The 20,195-nt window shown below is 37.4% G+C and overlaps 1 protein-coding gene and 1 long non-coding RNA gene across 3 annotated transcripts in view; one reads left to right on the forward strand and one right to left on the reverse strand.

Annotated features, from left to right (window-relative positions):
• Nucleotides 1–58: 58 nt before the first annotated feature.
• The window catches only part of stxbp1a (syntaxin binding protein 1a), a 28,998-nt gene continuing 8,861 nt past the window's right edge, over nucleotides 59–20,195 (reverse strand). Inside the window, exons 5-20 of one of the 2 annotated variants that reach the window (XM_032570263.1) lie at nucleotides 19,823–19,901; nucleotides 19,401–19,504; nucleotides 17,031–17,179; nucleotides 16,782–16,866; nucleotides 15,455–15,585; nucleotides 15,277–15,384; nucleotides 15,122–15,182; nucleotides 13,551–13,616; nucleotides 13,381–13,461; nucleotides 13,135–13,273; nucleotides 12,117–12,226; nucleotides 11,911–12,012; nucleotides 11,549–11,634; nucleotides 10,270–10,424; nucleotides 7,138–7,293; nucleotides 59–2,398 (exon numbers count right to left, since the gene is read on the reverse strand). In XM_032570263.1, coding sequence (XP_032426154.1) covers nucleotides 7,184–7,293; nucleotides 10,270–10,424; nucleotides 11,549–11,634; nucleotides 11,911–12,012; nucleotides 12,117–12,226; nucleotides 13,135–13,273; nucleotides 13,381–13,461; nucleotides 13,551–13,616; nucleotides 15,122–15,182; nucleotides 15,277–15,384; nucleotides 15,455–15,585; nucleotides 16,782–16,866; nucleotides 17,031–17,179; nucleotides 19,401–19,504; nucleotides 19,823–19,901 — 1,566 coding nt within the window. In that variant the 3' untranslated portion in view covers nucleotides 59–2,398; nucleotides 7,138–7,183. The remainder of the gene's footprint in view (nucleotides 2,399–7,137; nucleotides 7,294–10,269; nucleotides 10,425–11,548; nucleotides 11,635–11,910; nucleotides 12,013–12,116; nucleotides 12,227–13,134; nucleotides 13,274–13,380; nucleotides 13,462–13,550; nucleotides 13,617–15,121; nucleotides 15,183–15,276; nucleotides 15,385–15,454; nucleotides 15,586–16,781; nucleotides 16,867–17,030; nucleotides 17,180–19,400; nucleotides 19,505–19,822; nucleotides 19,902–20,195) is intronic. The other variant, XM_032570264.1, reaches the window with a different exon arrangement.
• Nucleotides 7,300–9,373, forward strand: LOC116724675 (uncharacterized). The gene is made up of 2 exons (XR_004340231.1): nucleotides 7,300–7,710; nucleotides 7,979–9,373. It is a non-coding gene; the product is annotated as an uncharacterized LOC116724675 (long non-coding RNA).

The following is a 20,195-nucleotide window of genomic DNA, read 5'->3' on the forward strand; positions in this document are numbered from 1 at the left end:
AGCTTCAGTTTAATTTTAGTGAAATATTAAGTAGATAATAGAAATCCAGTGACATGTATAAGATGTGAAAGACGGCGATATGTCATGGAAGCCAATTTATTAGACAGCCTTAGTAACATGTCGGTACACATGGTTGTACTGTTTGTGCTTACACACTCGCAAACATACAGTCCCAATAAGTGAAAGAGGACAGACTGTTATTTTTCTCTGATGAATAACTTTTAAATAAATACAGTGATTGGGCAAATAAAGCCTAAATTATAATTATATATATATAAAAAAAACCTCAAGCATTTGCATCACAGAAAACTCATCATAGTGCAAAATACGACTTGTTTGGCCTACAGAAGGGAGGCGATATCACGCAGGTTTAGTTTTATCATTGCAAAGCCATTCAACTTCAGGGACGGGGTTACGTTGCACCACAGGGAAAAACAAAGTATAGTAGTAAATATTTTACCTAGTTTAACATCTACAGCTAAAACGTCACAAACACAGCGGCTTCACAGAAATGTTTTCACTACTGCACTGCTTTAAAATAAACCACAATTCAACAGTAAGACGCTTAAACAGCAACGTATGGCAGATACACGACACTACTTACTCAGTGCAAGGCCCGATTAGTACTAATAATCTGACAGGATACAATACTGAAACACAGCTGGGCCTCTTTTAGGATTAATCATTAATATCAGCAAGCAACAGCCTTTTTTAACAATAACTTCTGTTTGAGTGGAAAAAAGGTTGGTGCAGGAAATTACAGTAAGGAGGGGTGAAGGTTTTAGCTTTCATTTGATATTTTTTTGTTTCTCTTCCTAGCTGAGCTTATTGGGTGAATACTGAAACCAAGAACTTTGTTTTTTTGAGAGTCAAACAAGCCGACACAAACAAGAAGAACGTAAAAATCTCTAACATTGTTCTCCCTGTTGGTGCCCGTCATGTGCTTAACATTTTCAGTAACGTTTTTACTACAGAAAACAGCCAGGTTTGGTAGATTAGCTTATTAGCTTGGTTAGCAAATAGCTAGTTAGCAAATTCAACTGGAGAAAAACTGCTAAGATGTTTGTTGGTTGAAAATGTTTCTTTTTTATCAAATGAAATGTATTCAGATTTTCAAAATAGGAAACAAATTACAAGGATATACAGTAACAGAAGGAGAAAAATTGTTAACTTAACTGGCTAGCTTAGCCTACTTGTTTCACTCTAGCTAGCAGACAAGCTAAACTCGTAAGTTTAAGTTGTAAATATTTAAATGTGGTGACATAAAATTTATTTTTGAAATGGTTAAAAGAAGGAAAAGGTTTAGCTCATTAGCTCAAGCTAATGAGCTATTAGCTCAGGCCAATTAAATTTTGGCGGAAAGTTAATTGTTGTAAAACTTTTTTTGTGGATTAATGTAGAACTGACACACGACTTTAAAGACACTTTCAAAACAAAATTGGTTAAAAAATTTAGATTTGGCTGATCAGATTTCTTTGCTAATGGCTAATTAGCATTTTTGTTGGCAGCTACATGCTAAGAAGCTACTGTTGTAAACAAAGTGATTACCAACGTACGGTATTTAGGACTTATTTTTGCACTTGCTATAGTTTACTTTTGTGCACGTGTTACATTTTGTAAACAAATGTAACACGGTTTGGTTGGTTTTAGCCATTAGCTTAGGTAGCTAATAGCTTATTAGCATAAAACCTTGAAAGAAAAAATATTTAATTAAATCTGGAGATGAGTTGAGAGCAGGAGGCAGCTGTATTTTTAGTTACCCAGCATCGTTTTTAATAGTTTGACACTCAGAAGTTTTTGGCATCGTATTCAACCCCAAGATAGTAAGCTAATCGCTAACTCCTCTGCACTCAAAACACTCGACACAAAAACACGGAACAGTCCACACGAGTCCAAGCATGCTACTGAATACAAACATGTCAGATGGGCGGATGGCGCTCCTCTCTGCTGAAATATGTGAATACATTTATATTGCATGATATATTTTACAAAATGTCGTCTCAAATTGCACATCCCCCTTCGATCTGCCAACAGTAAAACCCACAGGGAGGAGGAACGCTGGAGGAAAAAACTGTTTACACATCCTGGCATAATGTTAGCATACAATAGGACATTTTGGTACATTGCATTTTATCTGGCCTTCAAATATCATCTTTTTTAAATAAATTTAATTAGTTGCATCCATTGTAAAACAAGAATACTTGCAACAGTTTTATTCTTTGATATATATTTTTTCCGTCTTTGTTTTTCTCTTTTCCAGGCATTATGCATACATAACTGATGGATTTGGCTGGGAAAGATGAAGAGGAGGATTCTTAGCTCGTGACTTCCTCGTCTGGTTTGTTCATGGCCTTGAGCTGCTCCAGCAGGCAGGTGGGAGTGAAGATGTGGGTCGATCCTGGAGACAACACACACAAACGCAGCATTAAATCTGAGCGTTTAGTTACATTTAAAACAAAATAAAATGTGTTCTCAGCTTTTGTTATGAATGCCTAAGGCAGATGACAGCAGCCGTTGAAAGAAAAGATGGAAGCCCGGAGTTATGAAATCATAATCAGTTAGTCAGAAGGTTAATAATGAATCATGTAGGGAAAAAAAAAAACAATATTCACTTTAAATAGACGCTATAAAAACCAAAGATTTACTTTGTCTGGTTTCCCGTTACTGACGTTTCTCAGAGAAACAAGAACAATTCAAAGGATTCTTTATTTCTTAAACCAAACAGCGGAAATATTTTAGCTATTCAGCTGTAAATGCTGCGCTGCTGGGACTTCGATGCATTATTAGCATGCACATGCGGCCGAAACCATCGGTCACAACACGAAACACATGAGCAGGCAGGAAATGACTACAAGCTCTCTCTACCAGAAACACTTCACAACATCCGGTCCAAACAGAAGCAGCTGTTTGGTCTCATAAGCACACAGAGAGAAATGTTCAGCATCGACTTTTACTGCGCTTTGAATTTAAACCAATTCCACATTGAAACATGTTTACGGCTGTGAAAATGTGAGTTTAGCAATATTTCATTTCCACTTTGTTATATTTCAGATGTTTGGTTGTGGTTTGCAGCGAATGAAACCCAAAATGTAGTCCTTCGCAAAAATGTGTGATCAATAAAGATTTATGTTTAATACAGCAATGTAGGTAGAAAAGTGATTAATCATGACTAACTAGTAAAATAATCTTCAACTAACTTGTAATCAATTGTTAACTGGAGTTAAAACAAAAAGGTCATTTGATGGAAAATAACATTCAAGCCAAATATATCAAAACATATGTGTAAATATGTTTTAACTTTACCAATAAAATGTTTATTTTCTTAGTTATAAAAAGAACTGATTTGTTTATTTGCATTTTTAATTTATTTCTAATATTGTACAAAAAGGTTTAAGCTGTTAAATAAAATTTTTAGAATGACATTTTTTTCCGATTAATCGTCACAATTATCAATAAGTTAATCGATTACCAAGTTCACACCAATTGCAAATAAAGGCAGATGCAAAATGATATAAATATTTTTCTACATCTCCTTTTCCTTCAACTAAACTTCCCATTAATTCTTGGGTGCAAACTTTTAATAATAATACATTTTATTTATAAATCGCTTCTCAAGACATTTAAAAATGCTCTACAATTTTGTAAAAAATATATATTTTTTAGCAATAATTATTAGCGGTTTAGTGTTTGCTAATTGTTTTGTGGGATATAACTCCAAATTATTCACAGAAAATTCACCTAATCAGAGATTTGTCCGTGAAGCACGTCCAAAATATTTGGGAGAAAACAAATCTAGGGAAGCTGACGCGCTATTGGCTGTCGTTTCCAAAGCAGCCAATCCGGGAGCTCCATTTGTCATGCTTTAAGGTGATTGGCTGAAACCCCAAGAGTGGAGATAAGGAAGACTGCAGGTGTTAGGGAAGTTTCCACCGTGCGTATGTTGGTATATTTGGTGTTAGAACGATTAAACTAAAACGTTTTAAGTGTTTTTAATGAAATTAGCTTTTTGTGGGTCATTTTGGTCCCAAGACCAACATACTTCTACTTTCAAAAATGTTTATTTTTTGTCTTATAAAAATACACCAAATTTCCAAGAAGCTACATTTTGGGTTTCTATGAGATGAACTCCACAATCACCAGAATCAGCAGAAAGTAAAATGCATAGATGTATCACTTTGTGTGTAACCTACCAGAATATACCAAGTTTCACTTAAGGTTTTTGAAGAGCAGGTTTTAGAGTCGGTGTGGTTGAAAGTAAAGTTAAAATAGCAGAATATCCGAACTACCAAACTTCCTAATCTAATATTCTGTCTGCAGAGGAAAAGCTACAAAAACCCTGAAGAAATTATAAAATCCAAAGTCAAAATATGAATCTCTGAGACAGAGGAGGTGCGTTTGTGGCGGCTGAAGACACATTAGTGACATCGTACAACGTGAAAGGTGCTTTTTGGAGTAAAGCAAACAGTTTGTGCCACAACTTTACCAAATTAGCTCAAATATTTGGAAGTTTAAATTATTTCTGAGGCAAACGGGAGTTTGATTTACTGCCAGCACCTTTCACCAGTAATAAGGTTTGTTTCTGATGCAAAGCTGAGAGTTTTTCCATCTGTTGGAGGCAGAATTTGATGGTGAAGTGAGAAAAAACTTGTTAAAGATTGAAATGTTTGAGTTTGTTGTTCTGAAAACAAACAGCTTTGTGGGGTTTTCCCTGCAACAGAAACACAACACTCTGGACTTTGATTTCTAACTACACAGATTCTCCGAATGCATCTAAAACAACAAAGCTTTAAACGTAGATCTGTTGGAGCAAGTGGCGGCCATTTTGCTCAAGAAAACCGTAGTTTATAAGATGGAGGCCAAGTTGTAGCATTACAGGAAAACCTTTTATTTATTGGGTTTGATTACTGTGTTCACTGATGTTTAGGTCTGTAGGAAGTTTAGTTCGTCTTTAAGGAAGCCTGACATTTTTTGCAATCTTTGGTAGAGATTTTGGGGCAATAGTTTTTCTGGTCAATTGAAGTAAGTGGCGGCCATTTTGTTCAGGAAAACCATAATGCTTTAGCATGTTAGTCGTACATAAGATGGTTTTTCTGTTTTTTTTTCTGGTTTTTCATAAGATTTTTTTCTGCTTTGTTTGTTTTCCTTTAAGGAAGCCAGACTCTTTTGTAACTTTTGGTAAAGATCTTGGGCAATGGTTTTCCTGGTCTCCTTAAGTAAGTGGCGGCCATTTTGTTCAGGAAAACCAAAATTTAGCATATTAATCTAAATATTTGATGTTTGGATGGAGTCCAAGTTGTAGTATTACATGAAAACCTTTTATTTATTGGGGTTATGGACTTTCAGATGTTGCTTTTTAGGTCTGTAGAAAGTTTCTTTCTCAACTCAGTTTTCCTTTAATCAAGCCAAACATTTTTGGAGTGTTTGGTAAAGATTTGGGGGCCATTTTGTTTAGGAAAACAGTAATGCTTTAGCAGGTTAGTCAGACATGAGATGGAGGCCAAGTTGCAGCATTTCATGGTTTAAGATGACTTTAAGATGTTTAGGTCTGTAGAAAGTTTCTTTTTTCTGCTCAGTTTGTCTCTTTTCCTTTAATAAAGCCAGACTTTTTTGTAATCTCTGGTCTCTAATGGTTTTTCTTGTCGACTGAAGAAAAACCTAAAGGAGCCTTTGCTGATATTAGCTCTTTGTTTTCTGGTTTTCCTTTTTATTGAAGCTTCTCTTGCGTCAGCTCTAATTAATTTTTTCACCAATGGAAAGAACCTCCTGTCCAACGTTTGTGTTTGTTGGTACCACTAACTGCACGTTTAGCCGGTTTTTAATTTTGGGGGCTTCAGAAGATTACAAAAAAAGTCTGCTTTGTGTTTTTTACCGTCTGCAGACGAGTCGCGAGTTATATTAGCACAGGGGTGTCCAAACTTTTGGCCAAGTTAGTCAAGTCACAGGTTCTCATGGGCCAAAAAAATGAAATAAATTCAAGGTGCTACAGCAGTAAAATTGTTTCATTATTCACTGTTGATTCACTTTGGTATTAAAAGACGAGAATCTAGTTTTCAGTTTCTTTTGGGCAACTTACTTTCAAAACGCTCTAATTAGTCAAGTTTAATTAAATACATTAAAAGTTGATTTCAGTGCAGCAAAGTCAGCTTTTCAGTAAAAGTCTCTGGATAAACATGGTTTCACTTGTAAACAGACAAATACTTTGTGTTGTACTTTATATTTTCTATTCTAAGAGAATTATGTTGGTGATTATGATGGAGTATTTGGGCCACACTAAAAAAAATAAATAAAATGACAAGAATAAAGTCGTAAAAATATAAAAGTAAAGTAAATATTACAAGAATAAAGTCATAATGTTACTAGAATAAAGCTGTAATAATGACTTTATTCTCATTATTTTTACTTTTTTCACATATTTTTATTCATTTTTCATTCTTAGTTTGGCCCTAAAACTCCATGATTGGTAATAATTTAAACCCTGACTAAAAATAAAAACTCTTCCTCTTTGTTAACCATCTGAGCTGAACGAGTCAAATTTGCATCATTCTTGACGACCACAAAAAAAATCATTCCAAGAGCCACAAACGGCCCCCGCCCCGCACTTTGGACACCCCTGTATTATCATGTGACGGCGGGCTGAAGGTGACCAGCCAAAGTTTGTGCTCTGCAGGACAGCAGTAGAACTGACGGCGCCACACGGTGAAGATGTCGGGGGTTAAAGGTGAATGAGTGAGACGGTCTGAAGGAGCTTTGGGTGGCCGTCATAAATCAGAGCGATTTAATCCACCGGCTGAGATGAGGAGAGGAGGCAGCAGGGATGGAGCCACGACCTCCTCAGGGCATGGCCGCCGCCGCCGCCGCCGCCCTCCACAGGCGAGACTCGATCTACAGATTCACCCAAATCAAAGCTTTTAATTTGATTATTTTGGTTTTAAATAGAGAAGAGCCTGCCGGAGTTGGAGCGGACCATGCAGTGAGGAGGGATCAGGAATGCCCATCCCAGTGGGAAACGGGGAGGAAGAGGAGGGGGAAGGTGAGGCACATAAAACAGTTCTGAGTGTTTAAAGAAGAGGGAGGAACCAAAACGAAGCCCTTTGTGCTAAACGTTCAGAAAGGGCTTCTCTGAGCGGCTGCCTTTACTTTGTCCTGTGATTTCTGTCTCCCTCCCTCCCAATCTGTCTCTGCCTCACTCGTCTGAGGGCTGTGCGTCCTCAAAGGACACCCTAGTGGACTCTCGGAAGTCGGGGTGCTGCAGGTCCGATAAGAATTTGGTTGGGGTGAGCAAGTGGGTGGAACCTGTGAAGGAACAGAGGCGGCTTCACCACTCGTCTCACAGCATCCCACAGCCCGACTCTCCAAAATAAACCCCCAAAACACGACGTGAAGAGAAAACACACAGACACTCGTCCACTTGCAGACATGGACCCACAGGGCGGTACCAACCGAGTGAAGTCGGACCCTCCGCCTGCTACAAATACAACTGGTGACCAACGTTTGTGCTGCTGATATTAAAAAAGGTTTAAAGGTCAAAAGTTCAACCAGCCATTATGAAAACCTAACAAAGTTGGTGTAAAATGTTTTCGTTTGTGCTGCTTTTGCTTTGACAATATTAATGAAAGTTGAAAGGTCAACTAACTCCCCTCATCACCCAAACCTAAAATCGGTGTCAAACGTTTGTTTTGTGCCGCTATTGTTTTAAAGATATTGATAAATGTTTCCAGAAGTCATTAGAGATCAACGATTGCCCTGCTCACATTTACTAAATCAAATTAAATTTATGTCAATCCACTCTGCGCTGTTTGTGCTGTAAAATATTTTGTTTGTGCTGCTTTTGGTTTGAAGATATTAAAGTTTAAAGGTTAAAAGTTCAACCAACAATTACCCAAATCTAGCAAAATTGGTGTCAAACGTTTGTGCAGCAAATTTTTTTGTTTGTGCTGCTGTCACTTTAAAGATATTAAAGATAAGTATTAATAAAAAGGTTTCTAAAGGTTATGAAAGGACAACCAGTCTTTTACTTTGAAGACATTAATCAAAGTTTAAAGGTCACAAGGTCAACCAGCCCTCCAGCCCCACATTACCCAAATCTAACAAAATTGGTGTCAAACGTTTGCACAGAAAAATGTATTGTTTGTGCCGCTATCATTTTAAGATAATAAAGTTTCCAGAGGTCAGAGGTCAACCATTTCCCTGCTCAGATTTACAAATTCAAACAAACTTGGTGTCAATCAACTTTGGTTGTGCAGCAAATATTTTCATTTGTGGTGGTTTTTCTTTAACGATATTGATAAATACCTCTGGAAAAGTTTTTTATCAATATCTTTAAAGAGACAGCGGCGCAAATGAAAATGTTTGCTGCACAAACGTTTGACACCAATTTTGTTAGATTTGAAGAAGGTGGGAGGAGCCAACTTCACTCGGGTCACAAACACGCCAACAAAAAAAGACAGAAGAAGACAAGGCTGCAAGTTAAAGATAACAGTTGATTGAGAGACAACAGCTAAAGCAACAGGAAACAAGAAAACAGTGGATGGTTCAGCTTTAAGTACTAATAGCCACAACAGAACCGATGTGACACAGTCGGTACCGTACCTTGCAAAATAATCCACACCTTCTGAGTTTTCCACATTTCGTCTCACCACAACCACAAACTGGAACCGTTTACTGGGATTCTATGTGATGGATTATCAAAAAGAAACTCAAGATTCAGAAATGGAAGGAAGTATTTTTGGTATTTTCCCCCAGAACCAAACATGGAGAAGCGGCATTCAGCTTCTATGCTCCACGAATCTGGAACAAACTTCCATAAAACTGAAAAACAGCTGAAACACCGAGTTCCTTTAAATCTAGACTAAAAACTCACCTGGTTAGAATTACTTTTGACTTTGATCGATGTATTTGATTGACAATTTTGACAAAATGTAATGTTTATTGTTTGTTTTGTAATTGGTTGATGAAATGTACTATAAAAATAAATTTATCTCTATCACTGCCAACTACAAAGTCAGCTGCGCTAACCTTAAACATGGTGTCCGTGTATCATTAAAAAGTCTTAAATTTGTTAACCACAGGTCCTTCATTTTGTTTCAACAGAACTATTTAATCTCATATACATTTTTTTTTTAAATTCTCGCAGGACTTTTCTGTCAGGTAAAAGTTCGAGTCACATTTAAACATCTGTGACTCAAGGCGGTTGAGGCTACCGCTAACTAGATGCTAACATACTCTAGACTAGCTAGCTAGTTTTTTGTGTGTATTGTGGGTAAGTGTAAATTTATTTCCATCTGACTGGTCGGAGTTCGTACATTTCTGTTGTGATATGGGTCTTAAATTCTATTCATAATTGTCTTAAAAAGTCTTAAATTTGAGTTGATGACAAAACATGCAGAAACTACGCTAAAGTACTAATTACAAACGTTAGCTCTGCTAATGCTAATTCAATTAAAAAATACTTTATAGATGCTGGAAATTAAATAAATGTAAAATAAAAAGTGCTACACCAACAAAGTACTGAGTGAAAGCTAACGCTAAAGTGCTAATATCAACCATATTGACACCCAGCATGTCAGACTTAGCATAGGACCAAATTTGCTATTGCACAACCTACATTTACAGTTTGAACTTCAGGAAGTGATTCTTTAAATCCTTCATTCCTGGTTTCATTTTTTATAGTTGTTGAGTTTTGCTAAGTACGCTAAACCTAGCTAAAAATGCTAAAGTTAGCAAAATGCTGAAGATTTTTTTTATTTATTTAGGGGTATCAGACTAAACTTCTCAATTAAGTGTTTTTAATGGAGAAATTATTAATTTCCTATTAACTTATTGTTAGCTCATCAAATAAAACCCCAATAAAATAGAAATCTGTGGTTGTAATGTCAAAAAATGGGAAAAAAACCTCAGATTATAAATAATTTTGCAAGACACCGTCAATAACTTTGAAATACAAATGAGGGAGGAGTTTGCTGGACAAAACTTTGAGTTTTTCCTTCTGGATGACCCAGACGGGACAGATTTTACTGCCCAGGTTTTGATGAAATATTTCCAAAACTTACTGGAAACTCACTGGACCGAACTTTAAAATCCCAACCAGGCAACCTTTCACTGAAGTGAACGAACTTCTTAACTGGATTCCAGGTTAATTAAACCTGTTTGGATTGCAGCTAACGATAAATGTAGGGCTTTTTGAAGCCACATGTCTGCAGATTATCTTGTGCGACTCAGTAGAAAAGTAAGTTAAAGTGAGGATCCAAGATCCAACGTTGCTGCACTCACCAATGACGGCTTCCCACTTCCCGTTAGCCTGCGTGACCTCGTAGGCGCAGCGCATCTCGCTGAAAGACGCGCCTCCGATGATGAACACCATCAGTCGGGGGCCGGTGCGGTACTCTCCCGGGGTCTTGTTCTTGTGCCAGTGTCCATATCGAGCACTGCCGCAGAAAAAACATAATTTATGTTCAAGATTTTAGCTTTTCTCTCCACTCGTCATGCTAACACGTTAGCATTATTTTAAAATCAATTATTATTTTTATCAAAGCAGCCCAGAGTTACCTATGAACTATTTTTAACACTTTGAACAGTTTGGTACAGAAAGTATTTTTTCAAACGTTTTAGCATTTGAGCGCATAAATCAGAAAAAATAAAACACTATTATTGGGTTTTATTGGTAATATTAATAGTTTGCACCAAAAATAATTTGGTTTAGTAATTATTGGTTTTTCCACTTACAACAGGAATACAACCTAAAATTGGTTGTGACGTTATAGCCAGGCCAAGCTCCAACTTCTGAATTGTTCAAATAGTTTAAGCTTTTTGCAAAAGTCACTACAGAATTAGCTCAACAGCGCCCCCTGGCAATGTAAAAAATTATCCTTATTTATCTTACTTGACAATGTGAAACTATGACTTAAAATATGAGTATAAAATTTGGCACAATTCTGGAAATTCCCAGAACATGAACAAAACTCTTGAACTCGAACTTTACAACAAATAGGAAGTCGGCCATTTTGGATTGAACTTGGAATTCTGATTGATTTTGACCCAGTTTTGGCCATTTTTAGCCTTTGAAAGGTTTTGATCAATTGGCCTGAAAAGTAGTGAGTCTGTTAAGAATGAGGGATCTAAAGTTATCAAAATACAGATTTTTTGTGAATGCTATTTGAATAATGGTCAAATACTGAGATCACCAAAGTCCTTAAAGGAAGTTTGGTGTTTTATTTTTGAAAGGTTGACCTACTTGAATTAATCAACACCAAACTGTTCCCAGTAACAGACAACAAGCTGGTGTAACTGGGTGTCCAGTTCAGAAATGTTTGTCTGAGCTGCAGCTTTAATTTTATCTCCATTTGTTCAAAACAGGCTTTTTATTAATCAATTTTCTGTTTGCATTTGGTCTGCAGAAAGTCTGATTGACGACCTAATTAATTTATAGATCACTACCTGCCAATCACCAGTAAGCTACAGTTATCTGACTCATCTTCTGTCCAACTAGAATCGATCCAAACCCTCAGTCTGTAGAGAGAAAAGATCCAAAATGTCTCCAGAACGTGAATACCTGACTGCAGTGGTGCTGAAGGAAGCAGAGGAGCGGGTGGAGATGTACGGATAGTGTTTGGTGTCCAGTTTGTCATCAATCGCATCCTGCAGGAAACACAATAAAACAGTTATTACTCATAGAAACAGGCATAAAACCACCTGAGTCACTAAATATGTTGATGAAACACAAACTGGAAATGTTTGACTAAAGCTGATTTGGATTCATGTTGAGTTAAAATTAAATAACCAATCAGTTAGTCTGACTTTTTTTTGCTTGAAGTAAAAAACAAATACCCAAACGTAATGGGAAAGTTCCTGAGTTTTCATTCTAGTTATTAATTTTTTCAGCTTCTTCAGCTGTGATTTGGAGCTGTGTGTTACCTCCATGATGTCCTTGATCAGCGGAGTCCAGCGAGAAAGCTGGTAGGTTTGTTCGCTCACTCGCTCCTTCCTGTCCATCTTCTTTCCTCTGCGAAGAGTGGACTGAGAAAGCAAAGGAGGACCAAAGAGTCAAGAAAAAGCAGAACGGAAATGACTTAAAAACACGTTAAATTAACAGGTTAGATGATCAGAGGCGAGAATCGTACGTCTGTGACGATGGGGACGCCGAGGTGAGCCATGTTGGTGATGATCTCACTGTCCTCAGGGGGGATCTGAGCGTGTTGGATCAGCTTGTTCAGGTTCTCCTCTGTAATACCTGCAAACACACTTAATATATTCAGCTCTAACGGGAAGGAAGCAAATTACATTTTGAGATATGAGGTTGTAAAATTAAAGAAGGGGTCATTAGGGGAAAAAAAGCAATCCCAACTTACTTTCTCGAGATCCCTAGAAAGTTTTTGAAAAATATTGTGCTTCTCTTTTGGTTGAGAAGGGTGTTTATAAAGACTTTGCAAAGCTGATAGAGGTGGTGGAGTTTAAACGAGAGACGGAGGACGATTTACAACGTTTCTCATGGACTAGAGACGATTTACGAAAGATACTGAACTGCAATCGGAAACCAACTTCAGCTTCGTGTCTCTTAGCATAATATCCTCATCTAGAACGTCTTCATACCGTAGACGTCGCAAATCGTCTCCATACCGTAGGAAACGTTGCAAATCGTCTCCATACCGTAGGAAACGTTGCAAATCGTCTCCATACCGTAGGAAACGTTGCAAATCGTCTCCATACCGTAGGAAATGCAGTAAATTGTCCTCTGTGTCTCATTTAAACTCCACCACTACCAGCTTTGCAGAAACTGTATAAACACTTTTCACCCAAAAGAGAAACACATTTTTATTACCTTTATCATCAGGTATTTGCTGTCTTGCAAAGTAAATAAACCCCTTTTTGTCCAGAGTTTTGTAGTAACTACTTACTTTTACTTGAGTAATTTTATGATAAAGTATTTCTATTCTTAGTTCAGTAAAATTTTCTACCCACTGAATAAAAAACAAACATGTTTAAATTCACCAGACACAGACCTGCAGTTTATACATATGGATTAAGAAAGTAGAGCATAGAAAATGTCTTCTCAGTCTTTGTTCACTGAATTATTCTGGATAAAATGTAAAATTAAAAACAGAGGAGGGGTTATTCTGTGTAAATGTATCGTCTACTCGCCGTTCTTCAGGAAGATGTAGAGCAGGATGATACGGATCTTGTCGTATGTGCTGACGTTGGCGTCCAGCAGGATGGGGACGATGGCCCTCATCGGGTCCTTGATCTTCTCCCCCTCGGCGTCGGTGCCCATAGCCAAGTCCTGAAAAAACCAATTCACACCAGTTATGCTTTTCCTCACAGCATTACCGCGGTACTGTCTGTCTGCTTTAACGGGTCGGGCTGTTCTCCATTCCGACGCGGGCCAACCTGTTCCACGCGGCACAGCTTGTCCACTGTTCCCTGGTAGTGCTTCATGCAGTCCTCAGCCAGCTGCAGGTGAGTGGAGTACTGGCAAAAACACGAAACAAAACACTGAGTGTTATTATCCAGACCCAACGCAGGGAAACGTTTTATGTGGATAAACATGAGGCTCTCACCTTGCTGAGCTCCTTCTGGTACTGAGGCATCTTCTTCAGCATCTGGGACAAATCCCTCATGGTGGTCTGAAAACACAGCAACACTTAAATAATAATCACAACCAAAGATTTAAATGGAGTTTATGTTAAAATTATAAAAGGTAATTCAACTTTTTAATGTCCTTTCACTGCAAAGATGGAAAATAAACATGAAAAACTTGAAACAGCCTCATTGGTAGAGAAAACATGATTTATTATTCATAAGTCTTTCACAATAAGCAATAAATCACATTAAATAATAAAGTAAGCTTGATCGTTTTAATTCTGTTGACATTTTTGAAGAACAATTGTTTTATTTATAGGTTTTGGTTGTGTTTTATTTTGAATATTTAATAAATCTTCCAGGTTCAGTTTTAAGTTTGGTGTCTGAGAAGAAAAACGTATTCATATTTTACTTTTAAATGATTTCAAAAAACCCTCTAAGTCCTAAGTTTCAAATCTCAACCCAGATATTTTTGCTCATTTTAACTGTATAAAGTTCTTTAAATGTCCTGTGAGGAAATATTTTTGCACATTTATCCATAACAACTGGAACTTTCAATATCTAGCAGGTTATTTTTGCAACTTCCATCTAATCAGATTAAAATGAAGTAAAACCTGCTTCCTGCAACAGTGGGAGTGAAATTACCGTAATAACCTGATGTTGGCTGGAAAGTGCAATGTCTCCCCTTTCAGGAACCGTTTGAATTTTTCAGATAGCGCAAAGTGGAGCAGAGTTACGGGTTCAGTCTGGAAGGATTAATCTACGTTTATTTCTCCATCATTTGCTGCGTTTCCATTACAAATGTCCGTAAAACTTTGTTGATATTCAACTAATGTCAATAAAACACAATTTTGCAATTGTGGTGTTTCAATTAAATAAGAAAGAATTTAAATCAAACATGAATAAGTTTGTGCATTTTCTAACACTTCCTGTTGTCTTCTTTGTTGTTTCTGCCAGTAGTAACATCCTGTAGTTCATCATGTGACTCGTGAAAAAAACTGTTTTTATGGCAAATACACTAATTTTAATAAAACCGTAAAAAAGAATCTCATCCTGGCGCAAAACTTTTCAATTTATTTTTATAATTACAATTTGTCCAATTTTATAATCTATGGAGACACATAAGAAACATTAATGTTCCCTCTAGTTGGAAGACTTTCTTTGTTTTGTTTTGTTTTGACGGTGCGCAAAACAAATTTTGCTGGACGATAAATCGTCCTATAAGTTATAAACAATAAATTCTAATAAATATTTAACCCAGGAACTGGGAGACATTTTAAATATCAAAAATAAACAAAACAACAGAAACAACAAATACATAAAGTCTCTGTAGAGAAAAAAGACTAGTTGAGATTGAAAACTCCAGACTGAAGACTACAAAAACTATTTTAATTTATCATATGATTAATTGATTTATTGGTTATTGCTACAGGCCTAGCGGCACCTAAAACAAATTTAAAACACTTTATTCGTTCCATAAACTAGACTTGGTATGAATTAATCTTTACACGGTTTAATTCATGGTATAGTTTCAGATTTAAGGTTTTACCTTCTCTCCAGTGTTCATCCTCTTGCTGGAGGAAAACTCCTTCAGCTGACGTGTTACTTCCCTAATATCAGAGCAAAACCAAAATAAACTCCTTTGAACTACCGTAGAGAGGTTCCTTTACTCCAACAGAGAACGTGACGAAGGCGGATACTCACTGGGACACCTCGGCTATGTGTTTGTGTCTCAGGCTCACCCACAGGTCATCGTCTTCGTGCAGCAGAACCTCCTTCACCCGGGAGTCTCCCATCCCGCTGGTCTCATATCTGAGGAAGACCAGAGACGATTTAACCTCCCATCTCAGAGACTGCAGCTGCTTTTCTGCTTTTCCCTCACTTGTAGACGTCGTTCTCGATGGGCAGCAGGTCGTAGCCCATGGCCTGGAAGGTGAGCTCGTGTAGGACGGGCGACACCGGGTCGAAGCCTCGGTCCAGGATGATCAGCTGAGATCGGGCCTTATCAGGACCCTGCAGACGGAGAAGCACTTACAGGCGTCAACGACACAAAAAGACCAGAGAAACGGACAAACAGGGTGCAGACGGTTGAAACACTTCTAGGTTGGCCTGTAGCATCGAGACTTTCTATGTTTTTCAACCATTTCTGCAAATGTCTTTAAAGGTATTTACACTCCTGACTGATTCGATTCGACTCGGCAACATTTGTTACATTTTCAGCTGCTGAGGTTCGCTTATTGAGCTGAGTGAAAGGACACAAACTAATTGAACAACCTGTTCCCCTCCTCGCCTGTGGGGGCGCTGCACCAAGAACCACAGAAGAAGACACTCAGCACAACTTCTTCCCTCACAAAATGTAAACAAAAATGGAGTAGCATCAGGTTTCAGCAGTTGTAGGATTTCTCTTTTGTCTTTGGTAAAAATCCACGAGCCATTTCTCTTGTTAGCTCTAACTTAGTGAGTTTGTTTTGGTTGTTTTTACCCAGAATGCCCTGGGCTGTAGTCCACTTCCTGCTTTTGGAGCAGTCTCCGGTTCGCTTAGTGTTCACATATGCATTCGAACAGAACCAAAGTTCACTTCAACCAAACTGAGACTGAGGTTTGAAGGCGAACCAGAGTTCAGTTTGTTGGTTCACACCAAGGTTTGCCTACAAAGTCCAGTTCATTAGGGGGGAGATGTGAATGTGCAACCAAAACCTAAACTCTAGTCCACTACAGTCTTCAGTCTCAGTTCGGTTGAAGTGAACTCTGGGTCTGTTTTAATCTGTAAACATCAAAAGGACCAGAGACCGTTCCAAAATCAGGAAGTGGACTACAGTGCAGGGCATTGTGGGTAAATACAACCAAAACAAGCAGGTGAGTCTAGCGCTAGTGGGAGAAATGACTCAAAGACAAATGAGAAATCCTACAACCGCTGCAGTCTGGCGGCGCTCCATTTTTGTTTACATTTCATGAAGAAGAAAGTTGCGCTCAGTGTCTTCAGAGGTTTTTGTCTCATTTCCTTCAGTGGTTCTTGACGCAGCGCCCCCACAGGCGAGGAGGGGAACAGGTTTTTCAGTTAGTTAGGATTGTTTCACCGAAAGGAAACTGGACCAATTGAAAATGTAACAAATGTTGCAATTTTGTCTCCCAATAAAACCAAGTCTACTGGACTAAAACAGAAAAGGAAAAAGAAATTAGAGTTTTAAAGGGATGTTAGATTAAATCACCTCTCCCATGGTGGGGTCGTCGGCCTTGTAGGCATCCAGTTTGTCCTGAACCAGCTGGGCTAAGGTGGCGTTGTCCTTGTACTCCCTAAAAGAGAGAAAACAAGAGGATAAACATAAACATATTAAACAGTCAAATACATTTAATTAAACTTCCTAAGGAGGAATGTCTCTGTTCTGTACTTGCTGTCTGATTCAGACCAAATGTTGCAGGTTTTGGTTCAGATTGTTGGAGGAGTTAAAATGGCTGACCCTCGGTATCGGACGGCCGGGTACTCCTTCAGCGTGGCGCAGAGCGTGGCCAGCTGCTCGGCCAGCCGCTCCATCACCGGGTTCTTCAGCTGGGCCTTATGGGGGCTGTAGAAGCTGTGGAAGGCGTCCGGGTTGTCCAGGGAGTAAACCTGCACACACCAGTTTAACCCAGTTAACCTGCACACACCAGTTTAGCCCAGTTTAACCTGCATACACCAGTTTAACCCAGTTAACCTGCACACACCAGTTTAACCCAGTTTAACCTGCATACACCAGTTTAACCAGTTTAATCGATTATCTTCTACTAGCTACAAACATTTAACATTTATTTTACTTAAACCAGAAAATGAGCCTGTTTGTTTGTTTCTTTCTTTCGCTCTTTTTATTTTTTCACTCTTTTACTTGCTCTTTTTGCTCTCTCTCTTTTTATTTCCTTCCTGTTGCTCTTTCCTTCCTTTCTTTCTCTTTCTGTAGCTTTACTTTTTCTTTTTTTCTCTTTCGTTTTACTCTCTTATTGTGTTTCATTCTTTTTTCTCACTATTTCACTTTCTTATTGTTTTTATTTTCTTTCTTATTAAAGTCTTTTTTCTATTTTTCATGTTTTCTTCCTCTCCTCCGTCTCCATCTGTCCATCATCAGCTCGTTTCTGCTCTGCAGTTGGATCCTTTGCTCAGCAGCGATTGGCTACAACTTCAGCGTATGTCCGGCTCCGACCAATAAGATTCATTCATTCTGCTTGTGGGCGGGACAGAGATTCATCGCTTTGCCTCAAGCAGAAAAACCACCGACTCTGAATTAATCGCTGCTGACAGGAGAGGAGAAACGCAGCAAAACCGCAAAAAAATGGGTTAATGGGGAAGGATGGAGGGAAAAATAGAGAAAAATAAAAAGATAAAAGAGGAGAGAGGAAAATTACAGAATCGACTGTGGGAGTGGAAACATGGAGGGAAAGGAAATGTGAGCGTTTCTGGATCAGTTTCTGGTAAACAGAGCGAATCATGACTCAGCATCTGAGTCTCTGTTTTCTCTCTGAATCTAAAACCGGATCAAAAAAACAAAACAAACTCGCTGATAGTATTCCTGTCCTTCACTTCCTGCTTTAATCAATCTAAAGACACTTTTTATCTCTGGATATTTTTTTCTGCAATTTTCCCAACAAACAACATTTTTCTCATCCAGTCTATGATTTAAATAACAGAATAGAAACAGATTTTCTACAAAGAGAAATTCAGGTGTAAATATTCACACAAAACGTATTAAATATTTAAAAGCAAATTTAAAAACAACAATAGTAACAAACATGGAGAAGCAACATTCAGCTTCTATGAACCATAAATCTAGAATAAACTTCTAGAAAATTAAACATAAACTAAAAACCCTAAAATTGTTTTTGAATCGTCATAAATGGAACTTAAATATTTTGATGTTACAACAGAAAAATGTAACATTTCAGTTTATCAGTGTATTTTTGTGTTTTTATGACGTAAAGCTCTTTGAAATGCCTTGTTGAAATGTTCTATACAAATAAACTTGATTGATTGGTTGATTGACTATAACAGATAAATAGTGTGCAGTTATTATATATAATAACATCAGACTTGTAGTCCATGCAGCTGGGTCTGATCACTTTTCCAAAAATGTACAAAAAATATTTAAAAACATGGGCATCTGTTCAGCTATTAACCTCAAAATACCTTTTTGCTTCATAATTATGCTTCAATATTGTAAGAATAAATATTAATTTTCTGTCTTTTTGGGATTCAGTAACAAGCTGCATCAATGTTAAAGTGAAATACGTTCATATGCAGATGACATCTTACTTTATCTTCGAGATTCACAAATTTTCAACCTGATACTTTTTCTCACATTGAAACTTCATTCTGAAATATACTGACAATGTATTCATATTAAACTTAATTATTTAACCATCTACAAAGAGAACTTTATGAGCAACAGTGAAGTTTTTCTCCTTGGGTCAGACTTTGCTGTTGCTGGGATGGAAAACTGGTAAAGTTGAAAAAGAAAGAACAAACGTATCTTATTGGGAAATGTGGAGAACAATTTAGTTCTGTTGCAGATTTAGGTTTCAAGGCTTCATCTGAATTAATTTAACACCAAAGTAGAGATGTTTAGACATAATTTCACCACATGTGGAGCAAATTAAAACACAATTTAGCACAAAAACACACAGAAACAGTCAAACATGATGGTGGATGAGCGAAGAGATGGACAAACTTACAGACAATGAGTTAAACATGAACTTCTACGTATTGTTGAGTGAAATGTGAGGCTAAAAAAACAGAAAATTGACAAGCAAAATGGAAAACCAGTCAGTAGCCGCGATGTAATTAAATGTAACTGTTTGTTTACCTGAGACTCGTAGGGCAAGAAGGCGATGTTGATCTCTGTCAGAGTCTTGGTGACTTTGGAGGTTCGGCTTTTCACCAGTTCATTGAAGAGCGGATCAGGACAGGCTGGGAAAAACAAAGAAAACATTTAAACCAATGTTCTATAAACTAATAAAAAACATTCATAGTAGAATAACTACAAATTTATACACTGAAGGACTCATTTTAGTTTAGTGATGGTAAAACATTAACAGACTTTTTAAAAGAATATATTCAAGTTCTTAAACACTGAACTTCACTGTTATGCTAACATTAGCATCTTATGCTAATGTTAGCATAAGACGCTAATGTTAGCACATTATGTTTCTTAATAAACCCCAGTTTAAGCAGAAATACATCCATGAAAAGCAACATTTCACAGGGTTGTATTTTTGTGTAACTCACAGTCAGTGAAGAAAACATGGGCTGCCTTGTATTTGGCTGAATGAGGGTCTTTGAAATCCGCCATGAGCGTGTGGACCGACTGAAAAGTTAAAAACAACAGACATATTCTCACTAGGTTAACATGTCTAAACAACCTGAGGTTAATGAGGCAAGTTAAATGTAAAACAGTCATTGTGTTAAATTGATCAGAAACCTGCATTACAAAGTGACTTTAGGTTTCTGCTTGCTAAGCTAATAAAAGAATGCTAGCTAAATTCATCACTACAAACAGTTAAATGATATTAAATAAAGATAAATGTACATTTATATTTTATTACTTTATTCTACTTCATTTTAGACTATTAGCAGCATTTTATGCCAACATAGTTTACCC

Source organism: Xiphophorus hellerii, chromosome 8, assembly GCF_003331165.1.
Source record: "Xiphophorus hellerii strain 12219 chromosome 8, Xiphophorus_hellerii-4.1, whole genome shotgun sequence".
Taxonomy (NCBI): domain Eukaryota; kingdom Metazoa; phylum Chordata; class Actinopteri; order Cyprinodontiformes; family Poeciliidae; genus Xiphophorus; species Xiphophorus hellerii.